The 26,936-nt window shown below is 36.6% G+C and overlaps 1 protein-coding gene across 1 annotated transcript in view; it reads left to right on the top strand.

Annotated features, from left to right (window-relative positions):
* SCAMP1 (secretory carrier membrane protein 1) overlaps nt 1-26,936 on the top strand; it is a 98,516-nt gene that overhangs the window by 32,146 nt on the left and 39,434 nt on the right. Inside the window, exons 3-6 of the mRNA XM_024755663.1 lie at nt 13,156-13,254; nt 14,518-14,626; nt 16,815-16,943; nt 21,193-21,352. Coding sequence (XP_024611431.1) covers nt 13,156-13,254; nt 14,518-14,626; nt 16,815-16,943; nt 21,193-21,352 — 497 coding nt within the window. The remainder of the gene's footprint in view (nt 1-13,155; nt 13,255-14,517; nt 14,627-16,814; nt 16,944-21,192; nt 21,353-26,936) is intronic.

The following is a 26,936-nucleotide window of genomic DNA, read 5'->3' on the forward strand; positions in this document are numbered from 1 at the left end:
GTTCTGTTTTCCTGCCTTTTACTTATAGATGAACTGTCTGTGCTTCTGTCTAAAGCCATTCCCTCTATTTGTGCAGTCGATTCCATGTACTTTCACTTAAGAACTTTGCTGAATTGCTCCTCTCCAACATCACTAGTTTTATCACTTTCTACTGGATCATTCACATCATCATAAAAACATGTTTTCTTCTGTTAGGAAAAAAAAAATCACAAAAATTTATTATTCATTTAACAGCTTTATTAGATAATTAATATACCACACACCCATTTAAAGTGTACAATTAAATGTTTTTAGTGTAGTAATAGAGTTGTACAACCATTACCACATTCTAATTTTAGAATATTTTTGTATCTTCTACCCCTGAAAGAAACCCTGCATCCTTTATCAGTTACTTCACATTCCCCCCTCCCTCTCCAGCCATAGGCAAGTATATTTACTTTCTGTCTCTACAGATTTGCCTATTCTGGACATTTCATATAAATGGAATCGTAAAGTGTGTGGTCTTGTGCAACTGGTCCTTTTACTTAGCATAATGTTTTCAAGGTTCAACTATGTTGTGGCATATATCAGTACTTCATTCCTTTTTATGGCTTTTTGTACCACATTTTATTTATGCATTCATTAGTTGATGGGCATTTACATGGTTTCCAACTTTTGGCTGCTCTGAACCTTTGTACTAGTTTTTGTGTGGACATGTGTTTTCATTTCTCTTGGATATATACATAGGAGTGGAATGGTAGGGTCATATGGTAATAATATGTTTAACTTTTTGAGGAACTACCAGGCTGTTTAACAAAGTGGCTGCACCAGTGGAGAAGGGTTCCAGTATCTTCACATCCTTGCCAAATTTGTTATTGTCTGACTTTTTGCTCACAGCCATCTTAGCGGATGTGCAGTGATCTATCCTTGTTGGCTTTGGTTTGCATTTCCCTGATGGTTAATGATGTTGAACATTTTTTTTTCCATGTGCTTATTGGCCATTCGTATGTTACCTTTGGAGATGTGTCCAGATTCTTGGCTCATTTTAAAATTGGATTTTCTTTTTGATATTGAATATGTGATACTAGCTACAGGTCGCTTGTGAAATAAGTGATTTGCAGATACAGTTGACCCTTGGACAAGGCAGGTTTGAACTATGGGGGTCTGCACACGTGTGAATCCCTTTCACCAAATACATAGTACAGTACCGCACAATCAGTGGTTAATTGAGCCCCCGATGCAGAACCTCGGATGTGTGGGGCTGGCTCTGAAGTTATACGTGGATTTCCAGCTGTGTGGAGGATCAGTGCCTTACCCTTGCATTGTTCGAGTTATTTTCTCCGATTCTGTGGGGTGTCTTTTCACTTTCCTGATAGAGTTCTTTGACACACAGAAGTTTTAAATTTTGGTGTCACATTTGTCTATTTTTTCTTTGGTTGCTTCTGTTTTTGGTATCATATGTAAGAAGCCATTGCCTAACTCAAGGTCATAAAGGTTTACTCCGAAGTTTTCTTCTAAGAGTTGTACAGTTTCAGTGCTTACATTTAGGTTTGTGATCCATTTTGAATTAATTTTCATGAATGGTATGAGATAGGTTTCCAGCTTCTTTCTTTTGCATGTGGATATCCACTTGTTCTAGCACCATTTTTTGAAAAGACTCTTCTTCCGCGTTGGATTATTTTGGCACTCTTGATGAAAATCAATTGATGGTTAATGTAAGGGCGTATTTTGGGACTCTAAATTCCACTCTGTTGATCTGTGTCTATCCCTATGCCAGTCTCACACTGTCCTGATTACTGTAACTTTGTAACAAAACTTTATGTTAACCTTGTTTCCCTTTCGAGTCTAATTCTCACATCTCTGTCATTGAAAAACTTTCTCTGCTCCCAGTTGCTGCAGAACTCCTCTGAAGAGCTTTCTACTTCTCTTTCCCCTCAGCCCTTTCTCCTAAAGGATATTTCAGTAAGTCTTTTGCTCCCAACACTCCACCAAAACACACTCTTCAAGGTAGCCAATGACTTCCACGTTGCTAAATCCAGTGGTAAAACTGCAGTCTTACTCCATCTATCAGCACTGACAGTTGATCACTATCTCATTCTTAGAAAACTTTTTTCATGTGGCTTTCAGAGCACTTAAGTTTTTCCTTCTCCGTCTCCTTTGCTGATTTCTCTCCTTTCCCTGCCCCTTCAGCCCCAGTATTGGAGTGTGCCAGGAGTTAGGGTTTGCTTCTCTTCTCTATCCATGGCCACTCAAATGGTTATTTCATCCAGTCTTACAGCTTTAAATATTATCTACGTGCTGATGACTCCCAAATTTACATCTCCAGCACAGAGCTCCGCTCTGAACACCACACTCATGTATTCAGCTGCCTGCTAGATATGTCTACCTTGGATGTCTTAGAAACTGCAAATTCAGCTTGTCTAGTACTGAACTGAGCCCCCTCCTTAGAAACCTGCCCGTTTTCAATCTTATTTCTATCCTGTTAGTTGTTTAGGCCAAAACCTTGGTGGTATTTCATTATTTCCATTTCCTTACACATCACATTTCTGTCAGGGAATCCTGTTGGCTCTCCCTTACAGATACATACAGATCTGATGCCTTATCTCCATAGCCACCACTTGGCTTGAGCTGCCATCATCCCTTGCCTGGATTACTACAGTGGTGGTTTCTTGACTACTCTCTCTCTCTCCACCTTTAATCTATTTTCAGCTCAGTAGCCAGCGTGATACCTTGAAAAAAAAAGTTAATCATTTCAGTCTCCTGCTTAGAACGCTTCACTAGCTTTTGATTTTTTTCCACAGTAAAACCAAGAGTCCTTAAAATAGCATATAATCCGGTCTTTAATATCTCTCACTCTTATCTCCTCACTCCTTCTTTGTGTATTCTTTCCCAGCACCCTTGGTCTTCCTTAGGCCAGGCATTCTCCTGACTGTGTATTGGCTATTCTTTCTGCCTTAAATGGTCTTCCCCCAGATATCTGCACACCTGACTCGTTCACTTCTGTAAAGTTTTTGCTGAAATATTTGCTTTCTTAACCACCTTTGTAAAATTATCCCTACTCAGCTTATACTCACGTCCTTTTTACCGTGTTCATTTTTTTTGTTCCATAAAATCTACTGCCTTCTAAGATACTCTATAATGTATTTATTATATGTATTGTTTATCTTCCATTGCTAGATTGTAAGCTCCATGAGAGGTGGGATATTTGCCTGTTGTGTTCATTAATGTCTCCCAAGTGTCTGTAATTGTTTGTGGCACATTGCAGTTGATCAATGAATGTTTGAACGTATGAATAAATATGTCTGGCTGCACCTCTCTTCCTTCATGTGCCTTTCTCTATTTGCGAACTCCCATTCTTGTATAGCCCTTCTTTCCTCCTATTACTTACCTCCTCCCCCAGTTACTCTAATCTTTAAGAGCCTTGTTTTGAAATGGTCATCTATTCAGATAAAATTATTTCTACTTGTCCTGATTCTGACATTAGTATGTTTAATTTTCACCACCCTTAATAATAAGGGAATCTGTGTTAGGCAGAGCCAAAATCAGTTCTGTCTGCTCTGTCAGAGACTGATCAGGTCAGTGGAAGCTGCAAAAAGTTTAAGGTTTCTTTTGGCAGTCTCTCGATTAGGTGAAAGAATAGACAGTGGTTTATAGAAACTGTAAACTTTGTTGCCTCAGAGGGGAGTTCTCAAATTTCAGGGTGTATAAGAATCACCCTGGAGAGCTTACTTAAAATGTGACCATCTTGAAAATGCAAACCCCTTCTCTTCAACCCCTGAGTTTTTGAATCAGTATGTCCACAGTGGGGCATAGAGTTTGCATTTTCAGTAAGCACCAGGGCTTTCTGATGCAGGAGATCTATGAACACGTTAATTGCTTTAGACTTGGGTATACTTAGAAACATTATGTGTTCACAGATGGAAGAGAAAGAGCCGGAAAATGCAAGGAGAAATTTTCTTGAATAGGTGTTTCGAGTATGGAAGAAAACCAGGAAGGAGAACATATTTGTTGTATACATGAGAAGGACAACTTGTGGACCTCTCATTCCTCGAAGGGCTCTTATGTGCTCATTTATTTAATAATGAAACACCTTTGGAACTTCCAATGCAGAGAGCTCACTATATAACAGAAAAGTCTCTCCATAGTTGTGTTTCTTTGATTGTTATAATGTTCTTAATTCTATTGAGTGAAAATATATCTTACTATAATTTTTAATCTGTTGATCCTGGTTGAGTTCTCCAAAGCCACACAGATAGGCAAACGTAGTAATGTAATTTGTGTTAAAATATAAATAATTATAACCATGTAAAGTATAACTTTTACAGAGATTTAAGAAATGTAGTCTATTCCTAACTTGTGAAATTTCATCCGCCATGGGAGAAGGACATACAGTCTTGCTCTGGCCAGAGCTCTGCCCCCGAGGTCGCTCTCCTATTCTCCTGGCTTCTCTAAAGTTTTTTCTCTGTCTCCATCTTTGCACCTTCTGTACTTTTCTCAATACTTTAAGTTTTTCCCAGGGGCTTCCATAGCAGTGACAGACACAGTTTCAGGATTGTCAGGAGAAGAGCCTGTCTTACTCTAGTACATCTAGGTGCACTAGGGTACTCTTTTTTTCTACAGATAGGTTGACTTTCCTTCTGTGTCTGCAGTTTTGATGAGTGTAAAATGAAGACGATATACTCAGGAGTGTCCAATGAGGCAGAAAGATACCACTTCTTACATCTCAAATATTTCTTCTGGTACTAAAGTAGAAGTTCCTTTAGTGAGGGTCTGTTGGTAGTAACTCTTTGAATATTTATAAATATTTATTATTTCACCTTAGTTCTCAAAAGCTAATTTCACTGGACTTAGAGGTCGGCATTGACAGTTTCTCTCATCAGTTTGGCGCATTCTACTTGGCATCCCATTGTTGCTGTAGAGAAAATAGCTCTCAGTCTTACTGGCATTCCTTTGTATAGGTATTGTGTCTTTTTTTTTTTTCCTTCTTTTTCTTCCAGTTTTACTGAGATATAATTGACATACGCCACTGTATACATTAAGGTGTGCAGTATAATTTGACTTAGGGGAATTCCCTGGTGGTCCAGTGGTTAGACACTGCACTTCCATTGTAGGGGCACAGGTTCAATCCCTGGTCAGGGAACTTAGATCCCGCATGCGGTGTGGCCACAAAAAAAAAAAATTTGACTTACATCATGCATTGATTAGCACATCAAGTTTAGTGAATATTCATCTCATATAGATACAAAATGCAAGAAATAGAAGAAACTTTTTCCTTGTGATGAGAACTCTTAGGACTTACTCTCAACTTGCATGTCTAGCATGACAGCAGTGTTAATTATATTCATCATGGTGTGCCTAACAGCCCTAGTGCCTGTTTATCTTACAACTGGGAGTTTGTACCTTTCCACTACTTTGATCCAATTCCCTGTCCCCCATCTCCTGCCTCTGGTAACCACAAACCTGACCTCTCTTTCTGTGTGTTTGTTTTTGAAGTATAATTGACCTACAACACTGTTTTAGTTCCTGTTATGCAACATAGTGATTCAGTATTAAATGATCACCACAGTAAGTCTAGTTACCATCTGTCACCACGTAAAGATATTACATAGTTATTGATTATATTCCCCACACTGTACATTTCATACCCTGACTCATATATTTTGTAGCTGGAAGTTTGGACCTCTTAATCTCCCTGACCTTTTTCTGTTTTCCCCCCTCCCCCCTCCCCTCTGGCAACTTGCTGTTCTCTGTATTCATGAGTGTTTCTATTTTATTATGTTTGTTCATTTGTTTTGTTCTTTAGATTCCGCATATAAATGAACTCATACTGTATTTGTCTTCCTCTGTCTGACTCACTTCACTTAGCATGCCAGCCTCTAGGTCCATCCATGTCACAAATGGCTAGATTTCATTCTTTTTTATGGCTGAGAAATATTTGATTCTATATATGTACTGCATCTTCTCTATCCATTCGTCTGTTGATGGTTCTGGGCCTTCTGGTGGTCTGGGCTGTGTCCCATGACAGCTGGCCTACTGGTGGGCAGGGCCAGGTCCTGGCACTAATAAGCTAGAGAGAAGATTCCAGAATGGTGCTTGCCAGCACCAGTGTCCTCGTGACAGAATGAACTCCCCAAAACGGCTGCCACCAGCATCTACTGATATGTCCCCAGAGTGAGACCCAGCTGCCTCCTCCCTCTCTGGGAGGCTCTTCAAGAAGGTAAGTGGGTCGACCCAGGCTCCTTTCAATTACTGCTTTTGCCCTGGGTCTCAGAGCAGGTGACATTTCGTGTGAGCCCTTTGAGAGAGGGGTCTCCGTTTCCTACAGTGCTCTGCCTCTCCTGAAAGCAAGCCCTTCAAAGCCAGATGTTCCAGGGGGCTCGTCCTCTCTGTGCAGGACTCCCAGGGTGGGGAGCCTGAGGTGGGGCTTGGACACGTCACTCCTTGCGGAGAACCTCTGCATTGTGATTATCCTCCCGTTTGTGGGTTGCCTGCGCAGGGGTGTGGGTCTTGACTACACTGCGACTCCGCCCCTGCTCCATGTCTTGCTGTGCCTCCTTATTTATATCTTCAGTTGCAGAAGATCTTCTTTGCTGGTCTTCAGGTCGTTTCATCAATAGCTGCTCTGTAAATAGTTGTAATTTTGGTGAAGCTCGTAGGAGGAGGTGAGCTGAAGGTCTTCCTCCTCTCCCATCTTGGTCACACCCCCTTTCTCTTGACGGTTTTAAGATCTCTCATACTTAGGATTTGCTCTTTCACTATAGTGTGCCTAGGTGTTAACTTTTAAAACATCTGGTTTGGGTTTTGGAGTTTGGAGTCTTGAGAATTAGTGTCCTCACGTTCCCTTTGAACACTGACTCTCCCTCATTCTCTCTGTTTGCTTCCTGTGGAACTCTCAATTGTACCTTCTCACTCTATTCTCATTTCTCTTAAGCTCTCATATTTTCCTTTTTTTCATCTTTCTGCTACATTCTGTGCAGTTTCTTTCTTTTTCTCCTTTTTTTTTTTTTTTTACATCTTTATTGGATCATAACTGCCCCACAGTGTCACGCTAGTCTCTGCTGTACAACAGAGTGAATCAGCCACATGTGTACATATATCCCCTCCTTCCTGAACCTCCCTCCCGCTCTCCCCATCCCACCTCTCTAGGGGGTCACAAAGCACTGAGCTGATCTCCCTGTGCCATGCAGCAGCTTCCCACTAGCTATCTGTCTTACACATGGTAGTGTATATATGTCACTGCTACTCTCTCACTTCTTCCCAGCCTCCCCTTCCCCCACCCCGTGTCCTCAGGTACGTTCTCTACAACCTGTGTGGTTTCTTTAGACACACTTCTGTTTCCCTAATTATCTCTTCATCTTTGTGTAGTCTGCTGTTTCACACTTGTCTATTAAATTTATAATTCTAATTATTATAGTTTTCATTTCTGTAAGTTCCATTTGTATCATTTTAAAAGATATTTGGTCAATTCTTATAGTCTCTTGTTGCCTAGTCATGCGTTTATTACCTTCTTTTATTTCTTTATTAAGCATATCTATTTTATATTTTGCATCTGATAATTCCAGTATCTCTGATCTTACTTTGTAGTTTGTATATCTGTGGATCCTTGCTCATGGTGGCTTACTTCCTTCTGTGTTTAAGTCATAAGCCAATGTTACTTGGAACTTGAGCTGTGAAAATTCTTTGAAGCCTGGTATTTTTTTGTTTTTTAATTTTTATTTATTATTTTTGGCTGTGTTGGGTCTTTGTTGCGGTGCGGAGGCTTTCTCTAGTTGCGGCGAGCGGGGGCTACTCTTCGTTGTGGTGCACGGGCTTCTCATTGCGGTGGCTTCTCTTGTTGCAGAACACGGGCTCTAGGTGCACGAGCTTTAGTAGTTATGGCACGTGGGCTCAGTAGCTGTGGCTTGCAGGCTCTAGAGTGCAGGCTCAGTAGTTGTGGTGCACGGGCTTAGCTGCTAAAGCCTGGTTTTAAAGTGTGTTCCTCTACTTTGCCAGGTACTTGAGGTCACTACCAACCTGGGATATCTGGAAATGAAAATTTCAACTTGGAATATTTTATCTGTATTGGTAGTGTAAAACCTGGCCCCAAGTCTGCAAGGTGGTAGGTTTATGATTAGGAGTTCTCAGGGAAGATTCCTTTTTTTTTTTTTTTTTCTCCTTCCCTATCCAGAGTCAAGGGCAAGACAGGCAAGTATTCATACTGTTTCTTTGGGTGAAGCTGCTTTTCTGCTTATCCACTGAGAATGTTGCTTTTTAGGAAGTCCTGGCTTTATGCGGTGATCACAGATTGATTTTACCTTATACGGACTCCCAAGCTTTGTCTCCAGCTTATTAAATCCTGGTGATTTTGTTAGTGGTATGGCATCAAGGCTCTTCTTTGGATTTGTGGTTTTTCCTACTTTCTGCCCTCTCAGGATTTCCTATCAGCTTAGTCATGTATTTACAATATTATTTAAATGAAATTTGATTCAGCATTTTTAGGTACTGCGTATCAGGGGTGTCACTACAGATGTGTGGTCTGCTGTGTTGCCATAAAGGGAAGTGTTTAGTGGATTGTTTTAATTTTCTTTTTGTTCATATGTGCAGAAGTGAAAAGTTGGAAAAGAATTTGGAGCCATCATTAGAATAGGTCTTTAATAATGATGACAAGAGCTATACTTGGCTTGAGGTGGCTAATCATGTATGTTGTGGCTGATGAAAATACTGGGTTCCAGAGCTGGACAGAGATTTAGCTTGCATTGGCAAACTTGAAGAAACTGCCAGCTATCAGGTTAATATCAGTGGTATTAGAGATTTGTGCTTCTCCAATAATTCTCATGATTGCTATACCACAAGCAACTATTACCTCGAATATATCAAATACTAGCTCTAAACTAGCCTTCATTCTTATCTGGTAATTCTTTATACTTAATACTTCATTTGTTACTTAAAGCAGTAAAGAATTTATAGTATGGTTTTAGCTGGGTAAATTCTTGAGTAATTTCTGTGTGCTTTTCCAGAAGTGTGCTGCCAAACTAACTTTGCCAGGTGTTTTATTCGGTCATTGTTTTGTTGTTGCCACTTATTTAAACCAAGAGAGTGATACTTTAGGGCCATGATTTTCTAGTTGGAGAATAGTTAGGATTGATCAGCTTCAGTTTTTCTGCTTATTAATATGAAATATTGGAGTGAGAGAACAGGCAATTGGAATAGAGAATTTACAGTTCTTTCGGTGATAAAAAATTATAGTGGAGATAAAAATACAAGAAAAAGCTTTACATCTCACTCTTCAGCAACAATCACTGTTAACATATTGATACATTTTAAAGTAAAAAATTGGGATTATACTGTCTATACAGTTTTGTTTTATAACTTATAATTTTTTAATGTATTTTATTTTTGGCTGCATGGAGTCTTGGTTGTGGCATGCGGGATCTTTTGTGGTGTGCAGCTTCTCTCTAGTTGTGGCACGCGGGCTCAGTAGTTGTGCTCAGTAGTTGCAGCACGCGGGCTCTCTAGTTGTGATGCGCGGGCTCCGGAGTGCATGGGCTCTGTAGTTGTGGCACGTGGGCTCTCTAGGTGTGGCTCACATGCTCAGTAGTTGCGGCACGTGGGCTTAGTTGCCCCACAGCATGTGGGATCTTAGTTCCCCGACCAGGGATCGAACCCGCGTCGCCTGCATTGGAAGGCGGATTCTTAATCACTGGACCACCAGGGAAGTCCCATAACTTATAACTGATACAAGCTTTCCCCATTTCATATTCTTTCAAAACTTTTAAATAGCTGCATAATATATTCTCCTATGGGTGGATCATAATTTAATTTATATTTTATCTACTGTTGGACATTTGGGGGTATTTCTAACTTTCTTTTGCTTTTACAAATAATGCTGTAGGGAGTACTTTGGCATACACACATTTGTGCATACCTTGGATTATTTCTGTATATTTTTTAAGAGTAGCTATTTATGGGGCTTCCCTGGTGGTGCAGTGGTTAACAATCTGCCTGCCAATGTAGGGGACACGGGTTCAAGCCCTGGTCCGGGAAGATCCTACATGCTGCAGAGCAACTAAGCCCGTGTGCCACAACTACTGAGCCTGCGCTCTAGAGCCCGCGAGCCACAACTCCTGAGCCCGTGTGCCACAACTACTGAAGCCCGCATGTCTAGAGCCCGTGCTCCACAACAAGAGGAGCCACTGCAATGAGAAGCATGTGCACCACAACGAAGAGTAGCCCCCGTTTGCTGCAACTAGAGAAAGCCCGCACTCAGCAATGAAGACCCAATGCAGCCAAAAAAAAAATATATATATATATATATTTATAAAAAAAAGAAAAGAGTAGCTATTTATGGGTCATAGGGTATAAATACTTAAATGCCTCTTAAACATGATGTCATATTGTGCTCTGGGATTATTATATGAACTAGTTTATATTCCCATTATCAGTGTGTGAGAAATGCCCATTTTACCACATCTTTCCCAAAATGTGGTAGTAGTCTTATGGTAATAATCATTTAAAAAATAAATTAGGTGAAAGTTGAATTTCTTTGATTACTGGTGAGGTTGACATTTTGAATATATTTTTTGTTTTTATACATTTTTTTTAATATACATTTTTAAATTAATTTTATTTTTGGCTGCGTTGGGTCTTCGTTGCTGTGCGTGGGCTTTCTTCTAGTTGCGGTGAGCGGGGGCTACTCTTCATTGTGGTGCGCGGGCTTCTCATTGAGGTGGCTTCTCTTGTTGCGGAGCACGGGCTCTAGGCACACAGGCTTCAGTAGTTGTGGCATGCGGGCTCAGTAGTTGTGGTTCACGGGCTCTAGAGTGCTCAGTAGTTGTGGCACATGGGCTTAGTTGCTCCGCGGCATGTGGGATCTTCCTGGACCAGGGCTCGAACCCGTGTCCCCTGCATTGGTAGGCGGATTCTTAACCACTGCCCCACCAGGGAAGTCAGGTCATCTATATTCTATGTACTGTATTATTTCTAATATCTTTATAGTTTCCTTGTTTTTTTCTTTTTGCATTGAACTTTAATCCATTTGGAATTTATTCCAAGTAAATTGTTAAGATATGGGATCTGATTTTTTTTTCTCCCAAACATTTAAATAATTGTCCCAGCACCATTTATTGATATCTTTTCTTTTCCCACTGATTTGAAAAACTGTCTTGATCATATGCTTTAATTTTTATATACATCATCATTGTGTATATACAGTGATGAGTGATATGAGTGATATGTCACTGTTTTTTTATATTTCTTGATTACTAGTAAGGTTGAACCATTAGTTCCTATGTTTATTGGCCATTCCTGTTTTCTCTTCTTTGTTTTGCCTGTTCAGATATTTTGCCCTTTTTCCTATTAGTAGTTTGTATTTTTATGGATTTGTAACAGTTCTTCCTGTATTCTGAGTAGCAATACTTTTTGTTAAATCTATTATAACAAATTTTTCCTAGTCTGTTATTTGACTTTTCACTTTGACAGATTCAACTATACTGAAATTTAATAACAATCTTAACTTTATGGTTTATGTGCTTGCTAACCTTAATTTTACAAATACTTATTGATCATTTACTGTGTTCCAGGCACTGTTTTAGGTACTTGGGATACAACATAGATAGGATACACAAAGATTTCTATAGCTTATATTTGAGAAGCTCTTATGTACCCTGAGTTCATGAAAATATTCATGTATATTTTTTTCCTAAAAGTGCTTAAAGTTTGCTTTTTCACTTTTAAGTCATTCATCCACCTGGAATTTATTTTTGTATGTAATGTCAAGTAGGAAATCTAGTTTAATTGTTCCATCTGGTTAACCAGTTATCTCAGAACCATTTATTGACTAATACATTATTTCTCCACTGTTTTGTGGTGTGACCTCTGTTGGGTATCAAGTTTTTGGGGGTTTGTTTCTGTCTCCCTACTGTTTATTGGTATATTTCTTATCTTTGGCATCTGTACCACACTGTTCATTACTATATTAAGTCTTGATATTATAGGTTTGCCTACCTTACTCTTCTTCAGAATTGTTTGACCTATTCTTAGCTCTTGGCATTTCCATATGAATTTTAGAATCAGCTGTACTCCATTTATATCTTTGGTTGTGTCTGGCTTCCTTTTCAGGGCTGCTGTTTGCTGTGTCAGAATAAAATCAAGCTGCATTGGTGGTGTCTTCTGACTTTAATAGTTCTTCTGATCTTTGAACTTCCCTTTGCAGCTGCTTGCTTGTATGTTTTCTCTCTCTCTCTCTCTTTTTTTCTTTTCCTTTCCCTTTCTTCTTGTCCTATTTTTCTTATGGCCATTTTAAAGAATGCTTAAAATTATTTTCTAACTGAAAAAAATAGTATAATGGGGAGAGAAGGCAATTAATAGAGAAGTGTATAAAGCAAAAGGTGCAAATCCCTTTGATAGTTTGCTAAGACATCCCAGAGATTTTTCTGGACATATACAAATGTGTGTTCATAAAAGAAAAATATTTGGTCATATGCATGCTGTTCTGTAGTTGGCTTTATTTCATTTAGTATTTAAAAGGGCATTCTCCTGTAGAACTAACTAATTCCTTTTGATGACTGCATTGTACATATATATATAGTAATTTAACCAATTCCCCTTTGATGGATTTGTAGATATCTACCTACTGTTTGAACTTGCAGCTACTTTCACGTACTGTCGATCGTCACTGGCAAAGTGGAGGTTGTGCAGTTTATTTTCCACCTCCCTAATGTCTCCCCTCTTATTCTTCTCAAGGAGTATTAGTGGGGTTCTGCCAGGACCTCTGCTATTTACTTTTTAAGGGCACTGGCACATAGCTTTGTTAGGTGGGAAGAGTTGACAGCCTAGTTGACAGTTAACCTTGGTGTAAATTCTTCAGTTTGGTGCTATCTGTATTTTACTAAAAAAACATACTTGAAGGTTTTTTGTTTTCGTTTTGTTTTGTCTTGAATGCATAGTGTTCTGGAGGAGAGTGCTAACAGTGTCGTGTTAGAGGTAGCAGCCACATTGAAGAGTTAAGAAATGAGTGAGCTTGAGAAATTGGAAATGAAGAGCTTCACTAGCTCTTTACTGCACACTGGCTTATGAGAATTCAGGGGAGGAAGTGAGGCAGTTCTTGCCGCTTTGGTTTTTATTAGTGTTACACTTTTTGAAAGAAGTTGAAGTTGGATTTCTATGTTACGTAATTTGTCCTTTTCTTAATCTTCCTAGCCTCCACCGGGCAATGTGAAAATGCCTAACGTACCCAGTACACAACCAGCAATAATGAAACCAACAGAGGAACATCCGGCTTATACACAGATTGCAAAGGTTAGTTCATGTTACGTGTGTAAATTCATATTGGAAATTACAATATCAATAACATTTGCTTTCAGAGCAAAATAATTCTTTGTATAGTGCATTCCTTATTGTTTAATTTTTAACTCACTTTTGAGTCTGGTTTAGCTAGCTTCTCAATCCTATAATACTCATACCTCTTTTTCAGCTTATAGCATTTGCTTTGCTCCATTATTAGCAGTTATTGAATTCATTCATCATCTTGGTGTATAATTTGTGTAGAGAAATTTTTATTGCTTTTGGTCTCACGTTTTAATGCACAATTCCATTAAAGTAACAATGATATATCAATAGATATTATTGGAAGAGAGTTATGATGGCTGAGCAAAGCACAGTGGTAGGAAGTAGGAGGTGGCAAAAATACCAAGAAAAAAGGAGATGAATAGGATGCCTGGTATTACATAAAGTCAGATGGAGTTATAAACCAGAATTTCTTAACCATATCCTCCTTTCACTTCATTATCTTATAAAATATAAGATATTATATGATATTCCTGCATTGGGAACCTTAAGTACCATTTAACCCAATTCATAAGAGCCAATTCAGTTGCCCTTTTCTCCATCTGTCTCTTTTCCTCAGCTGTTCTCTTTGTCTCAGTCCCTCACTGTCATTTAGGCACAGAGTTCACCTTAATTTCATTTTCCCAATTACCTTACGATTTTTTTTAAACATCTTTATTGGAGTATAATTTCTTTACAATGGTGTGTTAGTTTCTGCTGTATAACAAAGTGAATCAGCTATACATATATCCCCATATCTCCTCCCTCTTGCGTCTCCCTCCCACCCTCCTTATCCCACCCCTCTAAGTGGTCACAAAGCACCGAGCTGATCTCCCTGTGCTATGCGGCTCCTTCCCACTAGCTATCTATTTTACATTTGGTAATGTATATATAAGTCCATGCAACTCTCTCACTTCATCTCAGCTTACCCTTACCCCTCCCTGTGTCCTCAAGTCCTACCTTAGAATTTTAACTGCTTTTACTGACAGAATTTTTTCTTGTCCTAATGGGCCCAACATTTCTATTGTGGGTTTTCATAACCAGAAGGCCAAAATGGGCCAAATATTTCCATAATATTTTCTGAAATTGTAATTTTTAGTGAATTCCTATATTGTGGAAAGAGCATTTGAATTAGGTTTCTAGCATAGTAGAGAAGTAGGAGTATAGTAGAAGTAGAAGTAGAAATATTGCTGTATTTTATGCTTCTGACAATGTATTCCCTTATTTTTTGTTTAGGAACATGCCTTGGCCCAAGCTGAACTTCTTAAACGCCAGGAAGAACTAGAAAGAAAAGCAGCAGAATTAGATCGTCGAGAACGAGAAATGCAAAATCTCAGTCAACATGGTAATATCCAAAGAAATTTCAAATAAAAATAACTTTAAAATTCTTTAAAATTTTAAGCTTTTGCACTAGCTCTAGATCATTTGGTTTGTGGATATAAAACTCTGCCCTGTTATTCTAGCAAGGAGGTCAGACATGGCAGATTTTCTACCTGGTGCTCTGTGGCTCTCTGATCTTGGCTGATTTACATAGTGTTTTGATAGATTAGAACAGTGTTAGCCTCTGAATGCAAATATGATGATTTTGGTTTATTGTAAGGTCAGGAGTCTTTGATTCTACTCTTGGGCCTTTACCTCGGTCTGTTAAAGCTTTATGAGCACATGGGAGTGTGCCCTATGTTTGACTGCATTTAACTCTTAACTTCTAGTTTATTCAGACCAGTTTCAAATTAATCTGCCCCTGTCCTCACAAGTATATCCGTATATGTCAAACCAAGTTTAAAAAAAAAAAAAAAGCATCTGTGGTGAGGTGACTCTAGGAAGCCTGGGGTATTCTGATGATGCCAAAGAAATAAGTAAGTGGTGAATTTTGATTACGTCCTGTGAAATTCGTTCAGGCTGTGACTACCAAAGGTCACTTCAAGGGAGTAGCTTAGGGAAAGCTAGCAAGTGTCTGGGTAAGAAGCGATGAGAGAACTAGGCAAGTCATTGTGAGTATGTCTGGATAGTGATGGAGTGACAATGTTAGGACAGTGATAACATTCAGTGATACTGAACTATTTCTTCCTTATCCTAGAATGTGTAAGTCTAGGGCCTCATGAGGACACATTTATCCTGGGCCATTTTCTTGCTTCCAACATCAGAGACAGCATCTGTGAAAGGAGAAACTAGAGGTTTAATTGAGATCAATATTTCTAAAATACATGTAATGAAAATCTGTCCTGTTCCCTTAGCTTTGACTAATACAAATTACTTCTATGAGAGATGTTTTAGTAAATGAAGTAGTTATGAAGTGTGGTAAATTAAGAGACTTGCCGTATGTTATACACTTAAGTACTTTTCATCTGTTAGCTCACTTCATCCTCAGTACAATTCTGTGAAGGGTGGTGAGTTCTTCTCACTTTACAGATGTAGAAACAAAGTCTTCAGCACGTTGGATAAGTTGCCCAAGCCCTCCTAGCCAGTAAGTGTCTAGGAGCTTCTATTGATAGTTTCAGAGCCTTTGTTCTTTACTACTATTCTCTGCTTCTCGAGTAGTATGAGACTTGTATGAGAAATGAAAGAACAACATGTAGTTTGAAAAGAATGATAAAACAGTGGAGGCATGTTGGGAAGAATCAGAAATAGAGGACGCTTTTTTCCCACTATGAAGAATTTCCTGGTCTATGAAAAAGTATGTAAAATCTAATCTTTGTAAGTGTGGGATATAATATCTAAAATGAGAAAATGGCCTTTAGGTGCTATTTTTACTCTCTGTTTTCAATGTTTTGACTTCTTTAATTTTAGTTTTTTATTTCCCCACACCACTTCCCAAGCCTTATTTTCAGTCTAGTTTCTTTAAATAGACACATTTTCTCTCCTTACACATGGAATTTGTTTTTTCTCTAGGTTTTTGAAGGTGCTATAATTCCTCAGCTTCTTTCTCATGACTGTTTTGTATTTTCACATAGTTTTATGCTTTTCTTACATGTGTCTTTTGGACATTATTTTTTTCAGACTTGGAGATTTCCAAATTTGATTCTTTGGTACTGGTTATCTTATGTTTCTTCATGGAGTTAACAGTAGAAAACTTGAAAGATTCAGAAGCTGGTCTTCCCTCTCCACATGCGTTAGGAGTTATATTTAAAGATTGAAGACGTGGAGGAGGAAATCTGTAGGGACTTAAAAACTTCATGGCCTTCATGTGAGAGCCAGAGTCTTGGGACTTTGAAATAAATCTCTTTTTAGGGCAGAGTCACAGGATATGTCCCTGTGCTCTTTTTTCTTTTCTTGTTTCAACTTACATAAGTGGTATGACACTGGAAAATTATTTTACCATGTAATGAGTTCTAAATTGATATTTTGGGAAAAGTTTTAAAAATAAAAAGCTTGGTTTTCAGAGTTGTAGGAATGTAGAGATACAGTGTTATATTTTTGAAACACCTATTAAAAGAATAGATAATATTCTTCTTTATTATGAAACAAATAATTACATGCAAAAAGAATAGCACATATTTGTCCTTATATAAATAACTTTGTTTTTTTATTTGCAGGGAGAAAAAACAATTGGCCACCTCTTCCTGACAATTTTCCTGTGGGACCTTGTTTCTATCAGGATTTTTCTGTAGACATTCCTGTAGAATTCCAAAAGACAGTAAAGATTATGTACTACTTATGGATGTGTGAGTATAGAACAAATTATATATTTATTTTAAAAAGTTTATATTTTATTGTCAAAATCTACTTTTTTAAAACTCATATAAGGGTAGTATCATAAATTGGTCTTTTCCTATAGATATTTTAATTTTGAGTTTATCATGTCGTATTTAGGTATGTCAAAATTGTATACTATGTGACAATCTAAGTTCTTAGCTGAGGAAGACCTATATATTGAGAACTGGCATTCTTTTGAGGAAAGGACTTCCCTATCATACAGTAGAATTTTCAATGATCCTTTCTCCCTGCAAAATGTTATCGAGGCAATATTTGCTTTGAAAAAAATTACTCATGATTTTTATGCAAATGAAGGCTATTAAAGCATTATGACTTTTTAAAAGGGGCATAAAATATTGAAATATTATAAACTATTTTTCTTAGAGCTTTGAGCACAATTTACTTTTCATTTTCAAGTGGTGAGGAATCCTTTTATTATTGGAAGTGCCTAATTAATATAGGATGTTTCATTAAATAGAACGTTAGGACATACATTTTAGGCTGTGATGTTCACATTGCTTTGAATATAATTATGACACATGGAATATTAAAACTAAATGTCAATCTGTTACCAGTTTTTTCTATGTACACAGAATTCCCACTTACTCTGTTGCATTTTTATTCCAAACAGCAGTCTCAGCCCCATTTAACATCATTGTGTCAGTAGGAGAGGTAGCTGTCATGACTTCTCATCTGCACAGTTGCTGGGTTAGTGGACACATTGTGGAGTAAACTCTCGTTGGAGGAAATTTGTATGTTCTTACTGTATGATTAGGGAGCCTCCCTCCACCAAGTATATGAGATCATTTTCCTCAGAATCTTTTAGGAGTATTCTTCACATTTGTGAAACTGCTTTGGAATATGAGAAATGATTCCTTATGGATAGTACAATTTTAACTCTTAGTTTCTTTTGAGTTATGTTGTTAATCTGATTTCTTTGGTTAATCCTGAGTGTCAGTAGTATTACATATTTTTATTTTTAAAGGTTTTGATTTCATATATGTCCATACTAAACAACTCATATTTTATTTAATCAATAAATCATAAAATATATGTAGATTATAAAATATTTTCTTAATGAGCAGAAATTGGCCTCGCATTTTAAGTATAAGTTCTTTGACTTTAGTGAAAAAACACTTTAAATGGGGGAGATGGGTGTTGGAAGAAAATTCTATAAGGAATTTAGTAAATAGAGATTGAATGGGGAAGATGATTAATTTTAACTGAATGGTTAACTGCTTTACCAATGCTGATTGTTTCAAAATAGGTCTGTTTTGTCTTGGAAATATATAACTTTCTGAGGTTCTTAGAAATAATATAGTTGGCTATAGTTTTTCCTAGCCCTATTCAGTTTGCAGATCTGTTAACTATTCAAAGAGGGCTCAAGATTCCATCCAGTTAAGGTTCCAATTTGAAGAAGCATTACCTGGAACAAAGTAAGATCTAGTGCTAGTTCAGCACTATCTCTAAATTTCATAAAATATAGGTTGTTTTAATAAATTATTTTCAAGAAGTGTCATCTTGTTACTGATTTTGGAGTTGACTGATGCTTTCACATTGTACTAATAATTATAACAAGAGATAACATTTATGGAGGATTTATCAATACTTTGTGCCAGGCACAGAACTAATCACTTTATATACATTATGTTATTAACTCTTAACCATGTTATGAAGCAGCTACTATATTATCTAGTTTTATAGATTGGGAAACTAAAGCTTAGAGAATTCGAGGTAACTTGTCCAAGATTACACAGCAAGTAAGGTTGGGTTGGATAGCTTGACTCTAGATCCCAGCATTTAGATTTCCATGTTATACCACCTACAAAGTACCAAAATAAAGAAGTAATTTACATTTTAAACCCAAATATGATGAAGATATGGTTTCAAAGTTACCTTACTTGAAGCAAATAATTTTCACTCTAAAGGAACTGAAGCAATTAGAAATACCGCTATGAAATGAATCTCAACCTCTTTGAGTATACTCTTGAATTTAAAGAGAAAGAAAAATATCCAGCTACATTAAAGACCACTTAGTGAGGAAGATAATATATTGTCGTAAATTTGTTTATTTTAGGTAGCTATATTGTAATACAGAACTTAGCAAGAAGAGTAATAGTTGCAAATTTAGATTCTAGTGATAGTTGCAAATTTAGGTCCACTAATACCAGATTTGAGTGCTTAATAAAGCAAATTGAAATTTTATAAGAAGGAGGGTCATTCAACTTGGAAATCATGTAAACGAAATGGCCTAAAATTTTCTTATTGTTTTACCTACACTTGGAATCCACCAAGTGGATTGGAGTTGGATTGAAATTAGCAACATAGAATCATGCATTTCACATTACCTTGCCTTTCTATGTGTTTTTTGATCTCTGTGTAAGTGGACTGATTGTTTAGTAAGTAGGCCTAGACGTTTCCCCTTCATTGGGGTACAAACAAATGACCTATTATTGATCATGGTTGTTGGTTACTATGAAAACACATAGAAAAATTTTTAATAGATTACACAAAATTTAATTGATATTTTTATCTATACTTGGAAGAATTTTTGTGAACTCTAAAATACTCATACCGATATAGTCTGTCTTTTTTTTCTTAAACAGATTAGGAGATAAACCTTGAAAATTTATTTCTTTGGAGGTTGAAATTTGAGTTAGAATGTTCTGAACATTTAAAACTTTTTTAGGCAATTGGATGCCATTTAATATTACAGAATAATATCTCACAATCTCTTGAATTCTGTTTTTAAGCCCTTAACAGAACTACTTTTATTTCGAGGTGAAGGATTTTGAGTAAATTTATTAGTAAGCTAGCTTTCATGAGTTAGAAATCCTAATGGGAATAAGTAAGAGTCTTTCCTGTGTAGTAGAATGGGGTGGAATTTTAAAGCTGGAAGAGCCTCCTGCATTTCTCCTGCTGAAAAATTGAAATGCACAGAGGTTGATTAGCTCAATATTATATCACTATAACCCAGGTGTTTTCATTCCTCCTCTGGAGCTCTTTCTCCTTCTGTGGAGTTTGTGTGTTTATCTGGTTGTTAGATGAGAGCAAATTTAGAGGCATCCTAGAATGTGTTTATACCTTGTTTCATTAAGTATTAATTTTATTTGATTAATAATTTAAAGAGATTTTAAAGTTTTTTTAATGTATGTTGATTTTTAAAATTTACATTCACTTGGTTTTCCCTTTGTTATTTTTAATTAAAGTAGTGGCTTGTTGTATATTTTTATTGTATTGGTAGTTTACATTAAACAGTATTTTAACTTTTGAAATAATTTCTTGTAATAAATTCAGCCTGTGAATAAATTTAAAAAATTATTTAAAAAGTTATTAATTATAATGGGTAAATGTTGTTCTTTAGGATCATGGTGTCCTTAGATGTTACTCAGATTTTTGGGTTTTGGTCTGTCAGGGAAAGTAATTACTAACAGTACAGGAGGAATTTGCCAAGATCTATTTGTGTTAACGAAAAGAAAGATCTGCCACAGCAGGTAAAGTGCATCATAGTAAACTTCTTTTTTTCTTTTTAAATTAGTGTAATCCCCTACCAGAACATTGTTTTTAATCCCAGGACCTTAAAAAGTGGACAGCTTTGTGAAGATGAGTTAATCATCCTTATAGACTGACTGTATAGTCACTGGAAGTTTCTGCTGTGTTAGTGTTTTTAGTCCAATGATTCAAGTTAATTTTATTGCTTAAAAATGTTACAGTGAGATTGCGCAGGGCACTTCTCTATTTTCTCTTCTCTTGTGTAGTTCACACTGCGAGGAGGCTGCAGCCCCATTCTGTAAAAATTATAGTTCTGAGTGTAGGATCTTTTTCCTCTCAAGTCCCGGTTCTTTTCCTGGCAGCCACAATTTTTCTGCTTGGGCCTTGAGTCAAGAGACACATCACATGTCATCACATGTTTCCTTCCCAGGGGAGAACCCCTTAAGGTTGTGCGTCTCTGGTTTAGCTGTGTAATTGCCCATTAGGGGAGGCCCAAAAGAATTTTTGCCAAACAGTGCATGTATTAGGACTCTTCTACCTGTGAATACTCTGTTTTCAAATCAGACATGTAAGAAATAGCAACAATGTTTTGAAAAATACTAAATGGAAACATGGGGTAGAATACACTTGCTCTTAGGAAGTATTTTTTCATTTATAATTTTTGTTGAATGAACACATAAATTGAATGTAAACATTTCTTTTCTATTTTGTTTTTTGATTCCACAGTCCATGCTGTAACACTGTTTCTAAATATCTTCGGATGCTTGGCTTGGTTTTGTGTTGATCCTCCAAGAGGGGTTGATTTTGGATTGAGTATCCTGTGGTTCTTGCTTTTTACTCCTTGTTCATTTGTCTGTTGGTACAGACCACTTTACGGAGCTTTCAGGTAAAATGTGTGTACTTTAAAATATGCTCTTTAAAACCTGTGAAGTAAATAATTTGTAGTACACCTTAAAGGGAAAAGTGACATATTTTCATTTTTCATATTTTTTATTATTGTATAATATACCTTCAGAAAAGTCCGTATATAACATCTCTGTGTATTAAGTCCGTATATAACATGCTCGTGTATTCATTTGACTTTGTAACAAATAATATCCCATTCTTTTCTCCCACTTGAGAAAAAGATCAAACATGAAAATGAATGAGGGAAAAATGAGAACAATCTTAGGTCTTAATGTTTGTAAAAGATTCTATTCCATATGATACATTTGACTTTAAAGAAAATTTTACTTTTTATTCTCCCCTTCAGAAAAAATCAGAAGTGGTGATTACAGCCTAATTTTTAAATGAACCTAGGTAGCCTAGGTAGGGTGAATATACATGTGATATTTAAAGTGAGTCACTTTTCACCTGGCAACTTGGTAATTATTTTCTGTGGAAATTCATTTTTGGTTTTTCAAAATGCAGTAACGTTTTAAAACTGTTTAGACTATAAGATTAACTATACTACTTTGCATGGTATATTTTAATCAATGGTTAGGATTAACATTTCTTAAATGCGTGTTCTGTGGGGTATTACTAGGTGGTGTAGAAAAAAACGTTCATTAGCCTAAGTTTGGGAACAGTGGGATAATAAAATTAAATAAGTTTCTTCATTTCAGAATTTCTTAGACTTCTTTAAGAGCCTCATGTGCTTTGTGATATGACCATGAAACCATTATTTGTGCGTGTGTGTCGAGTACCTTGTTGGACTCTTGCTTTAGGAAATAAACATTGGGAAATGCTGATTTAGATGATAGCCCTAGATGAGTCCATGTATTCAATTGTTTATCAACTTATTTTTATTTGAGTAAACTCATTTATGAATAACAAACCTCTTTCAACTCTCATGTATGAGGAGCAGCATTACTAGGAAATAGGCATGTACTGTGCAGATGATATATTAGGGAAATTAGAGGGCCACATTCAGTTGTTTAACTTTTTTTTACTATTTGAACAAAAAATTTCTTTGATTGTTCAGAATGTGTATCACCACCCCCATCCCCCAAAGCCCTGCCAAATGAAATTAGAAACACAGATAGGTAAACAGAAAACGAAAAAGAAGGAGAAGGGGGAAGATTAGGGAATTTGGAGAAAAAAGATGTCATTCAGCAGAAAACTAAATTGGTTAGAAATGGAATGAAGGGAAGAAAATAGATGGGAGGAGGGAAAGGGAGGAAAATCTTTGGATCTAATGGAACGTGAGAGGTTGGTTATCAAGGAATGGGGAGGGGCACCCCTATAGATGTAGGTTGGAGAAGAATAAAAGGGACCTATTTACTCCTTGTGTGAACAGGAGGAGAGTTACTGCTGCTCTTTTCCTTGTTATCTAAGTCTGGCTCACAAGTTTTTTAATTTTTTGACATGTGGTCTCTGCTTGCCTGCTTCCATCATGTTACCAGTGTATCTGTAATGATGCTTGTGGGTGGGAATGGGGATGTCTTTGAGACTTTGAAAATGACCTGAAACTAGAGACTTTGAATTTTAAGCCTTCTGTGACAAATGTAGCCAGAACAAACTATAAAAAGCCAGTTTTCTGCCATTTATCACTTGAAGTCACTTGGTTCCTTTTATTCCCTTTCTTTGCCGGTGGAAATAAAAATGCTTTGTGGAACATTTTTACTTCTGGCATTATTAACCCCTGGGCTAAATTCTTAGCTGCATCTCAACCCTTTAGAGTATATGTATCACAAATATGTTAATTATCTGGGCTTTACTGTTTGGACCAGAACTGAGAGGAATAGTTTTTTTAGGGGAAAGTTGAAAGTATTTTAAATCATTAATTAATATACCTTCTCAGTGTATAACTTTGGCATTTTCTTCACCGAGATTGCCAGTGGTTTCTGGGTCTGTTAAGTCTCTTCTGAAGTATCTGGTAAACTTTTTAAAACATCTACTGATGACAGATTTCTCCCTTAAATATGGAAATCTTAAACCAGATACATTGGATATGATTATTTCTATTAAATACAGGGTTTTAAATAGACTTTACTTATTCACGTAAGTGCTTTATTTGAGATCAGTTTTGACAGGGATTACTGCCTTTTGATAAGGGGCAGAGTCACAGGATGTGCAAGTGTTTCATATTCTGTTTCAAGACTGATGATTAAGAAATGAAACACAAGCATCTGAACATATTACGTCAGTAGAAAATGGGTAACTAAAATCTTTTAGGCCAGATGCACATATTTCTTAAACCAAGTTGTTATTGAAAGCATTTAGTTTTTATTAATCAGACTCTGGAGTGAAGCTAAAGTGCTTTTTAAAAGTTTTTCAAGTTTTATTCTTCTCTGGCTAATGATGTATTTGCCTCTATTGCCATATTTAAATACCTACTGTGAACTTGATTTCTTCAGGTTTCCCTAGAAGTGAAGAAAAGAATGGTAAGTAATAAGAAAAACATGGCAGGGATTGATTTTAGAATAAACCAGTCATTGCAAACATACAAGTTAGAGGGACATTAGGTCTGAGAATGTGATCAGATTTTTGTTTTTAGTTGTCTGGTGAATTTTTTTTTTTCCCCCCCTTGTAGATAGGTGGTAATTCCAAGTTTCTAGAGTAGCTGTTAGCTTTGTGGTGGGGTGCTGAAAATAACTAGAGGGCATATTAGGAAGTCTTTATTCTAGAATGATCAGTTCTTTGTTTTTTGTCCCTTAGTTGAAGTTGCATAGTTGCTTAGTCAGTTGAAGTCAGTTGAAGTTGCATTTGTAAGTTTATCTCCTTCTTTGCCTCCCTGTTGACTCATAATCTAAAAGTAAATCCCTTTTAAAGGTTAATAGTTAACTTTGTTATCAAGAATTTGTTGTAGTTTGCTTAATAACATGATGGCTGAGTAAACCTTTGTATATTAACTCTTAAGCTGGGAAGAAAAATATAATTGTTTTAACTGAATTATAAAATGCCTTTAGATGGAGTTAAAGTATTTGCTAATAGCTTTGGAGCCTGCTGAAAAAATTTAAAGCTACATTTAAGTGATTATAATCAATAATCTCATATACTAAATCATACTGATAATTACATTTAATGATTTTAAAATGTGATAAAGGTTGGTTCTCTTTAGGAATAATCATTTTAAAATTAGTTACCATGCATGAGAAGTTGGTTTTCCAGTGTCATCTGAGTTTCTGTTTCAGTATTTCATTTGCAAGTTTGTTATTGAGGTCACTTGATGCTCTTAGGGAGATGTTAAGATAAATAACTAATGATTGTAAAGCAGTTAGAAAATAAGTACTAAGGTTAAATTAATCACTCACTGAATACAGACAGTATATATTAGGCTGGAGATACAAAGAAGACATGGTACTTGCCCTGTAGAAATATATAATATATAAATGAGTTTAAAAGTAGGTATTACTGAAACTTCAGCTAGTAGAATTTATACATTAAAACAGAGTAATATTCAAACACCCCCAAAATTTGAAATACAGAGTAATTTAATACTGATATCATACCTCTGATAGATCTCTAAATAGAAGATTAGTTATTTTCAAGTGAGTCTTCTTGGATTATCTTTTTGAGGATTTAAGTTTTTAATAAACATTCTTCTCTGAAATCAGGAAAAAAAAAAAAAAACCCAAGACCTTGTTTTTACTGGAACCATTGAAATATCAGAATGTCCATGAAAAAGATGAGTTTTAAACTGTATAAAATACTGTTCTATATGAATATGACTTCTCTTAGTGTTACTGAACCAAACTTGGGTCCACTCACCTGTGTGCAGTAAAGCCAATCTACTGCCACTGGGTTGTGGTGAAGGAAAGTGCAGCATATATTGTAAAGGTACCACACAAGGAGAATGGGTGGCTCATGCTCAAAAACCCCTGAACTCCCTGAAGTGTTTCAGCAAAACATTTTGAAAGGCAAGGTGAGGGAAGGGTGTCCCAGGGTATGTGATCAGCTCACACACAGATCAGCTCTGACTGGTTGTTGGTGACGTAACAGGGGTTAACGTTATCAATCCTTAGGCACCAGTAGGTCTGGGGGCTACATGCTCATGCTTGTCAAGTAGTTAATTTCTTCTATTTGGTGGTAGTTTTAGCATCTATAAAACAACCCCAGAAGTGTGCATCAGATATTATTATCTAGGTACTTCAGAGAGGAGCTACAGTCGAGGATATGAGGGAATGAATGGTCTGTCCCTGGAAGGCCCCATAGGGTCCTGCTCAGTTACATTAGTTTTCAACCAAGAAGCTCCTTTTACTGATATATGCAAAGGACTTTGACCTCCATGAATTAATCCCATTGCCTGAATCTGAAGGAGAATTTTATAGAGAAGTTTCAAGTGTATGTGCTTTTCAAAATTAAGTTTATTAGGTATCAGAATTAAACTCAGAGTTGTCATTTTGTCATTTACATATTTTTTAAAAGACTAACTTTATTCTTAATTTTATGCTTCCACAAATCACCAGGCATTATGTAAATACTTCAAAATATTAGGTAATTATTAATGAAGCAGTGTTTTGTTGAAAAAGTATGATTATTGGAAACAGACTGAGAAAGGGTTAGAATTCTGGCTTCCCCACTTAAAAGCTGTGTGCTGTTATGAAAATGCACTAAAACCTCTCAGTGCCTCAGGTTTTTGAGTGTAAATTGGGCATAACATTTGCAGAGTTGATAAGAGTAGAGATAATATTTACAAAATATTTGTCTTTAAAGGTGGTCAACAAATGGTAGCTGGAATGTTTTATATTTTTGTTTTTGTTAGGTTTTATCATTTACTTTTGATGATCCATAAAACCATTACTTGTTATGTTATTTTTTGCTGCTTTTAGTTCATTGTCCTTTGGTACCCCAGTCTAACCTGGAGGAAATCATAATGTACACTAAAGTGTATGTAGGTTCTTTGTATTGCTTGATAAAAATAAACTTTAAAAAACGTTGTCTGGAGCAGAAGTAAGAAGAACTACAATCCTGCAGCCTGTGGAACAAAAACCACATTCACAGAAAGATAGACAAGATGAAAAGGCAGAGGGCTATGTACCAGATGAAGGAACAAGATAAAACCCCAGAAAAACAACCAAATGAAGTGGAGATAGGGAACCTTCCATAAAAAGAATTCAGAATAATGATAGTGAAGATGATCCAGGACCTCGGAAAAAGAATGGAGGATTAAAAAATGTTAAAAGAGACAAGGAAGGACACTACATAATGATCAAGGGATCAATCCAAGAAGAAGATATAACAATTATAAATATATATGCACCCAGCATAGGAGCACCTCAATACATAAGGCAACTGCTAACAGCTATAAAGGAGGAAATTGACAGTAACACAATAATAGTGGGGGACTTACAATGAGGTATCACCTCACACCAGTTAGAATGGGCATCATCAGAGAATCTACGAACAACAAATGCTGGAGAGGGTGTGGAGAAAAGGGTACCCTCTTGGCACTGTTGCTGTGAATGTAAATTGATACAGCCACTATGGAGAGCAGTACGGAGGTTCCTTAAAAAACTAAAAGTAGAATTACCATATGACCCAGCAAT

Source organism: Neophocaena asiaeorientalis, unplaced genomic scaffold (genome assembly GCF_003031525.2).
Source record: "Neophocaena asiaeorientalis asiaeorientalis breed wild unplaced genomic scaffold, Neophocaena_asiaeorientalis_V1.1 scaffold37, whole genome shotgun sequence".
NCBI lineage: Eukaryota > Metazoa > Chordata > Mammalia > Artiodactyla > Phocoenidae > Neophocaena > Neophocaena asiaeorientalis.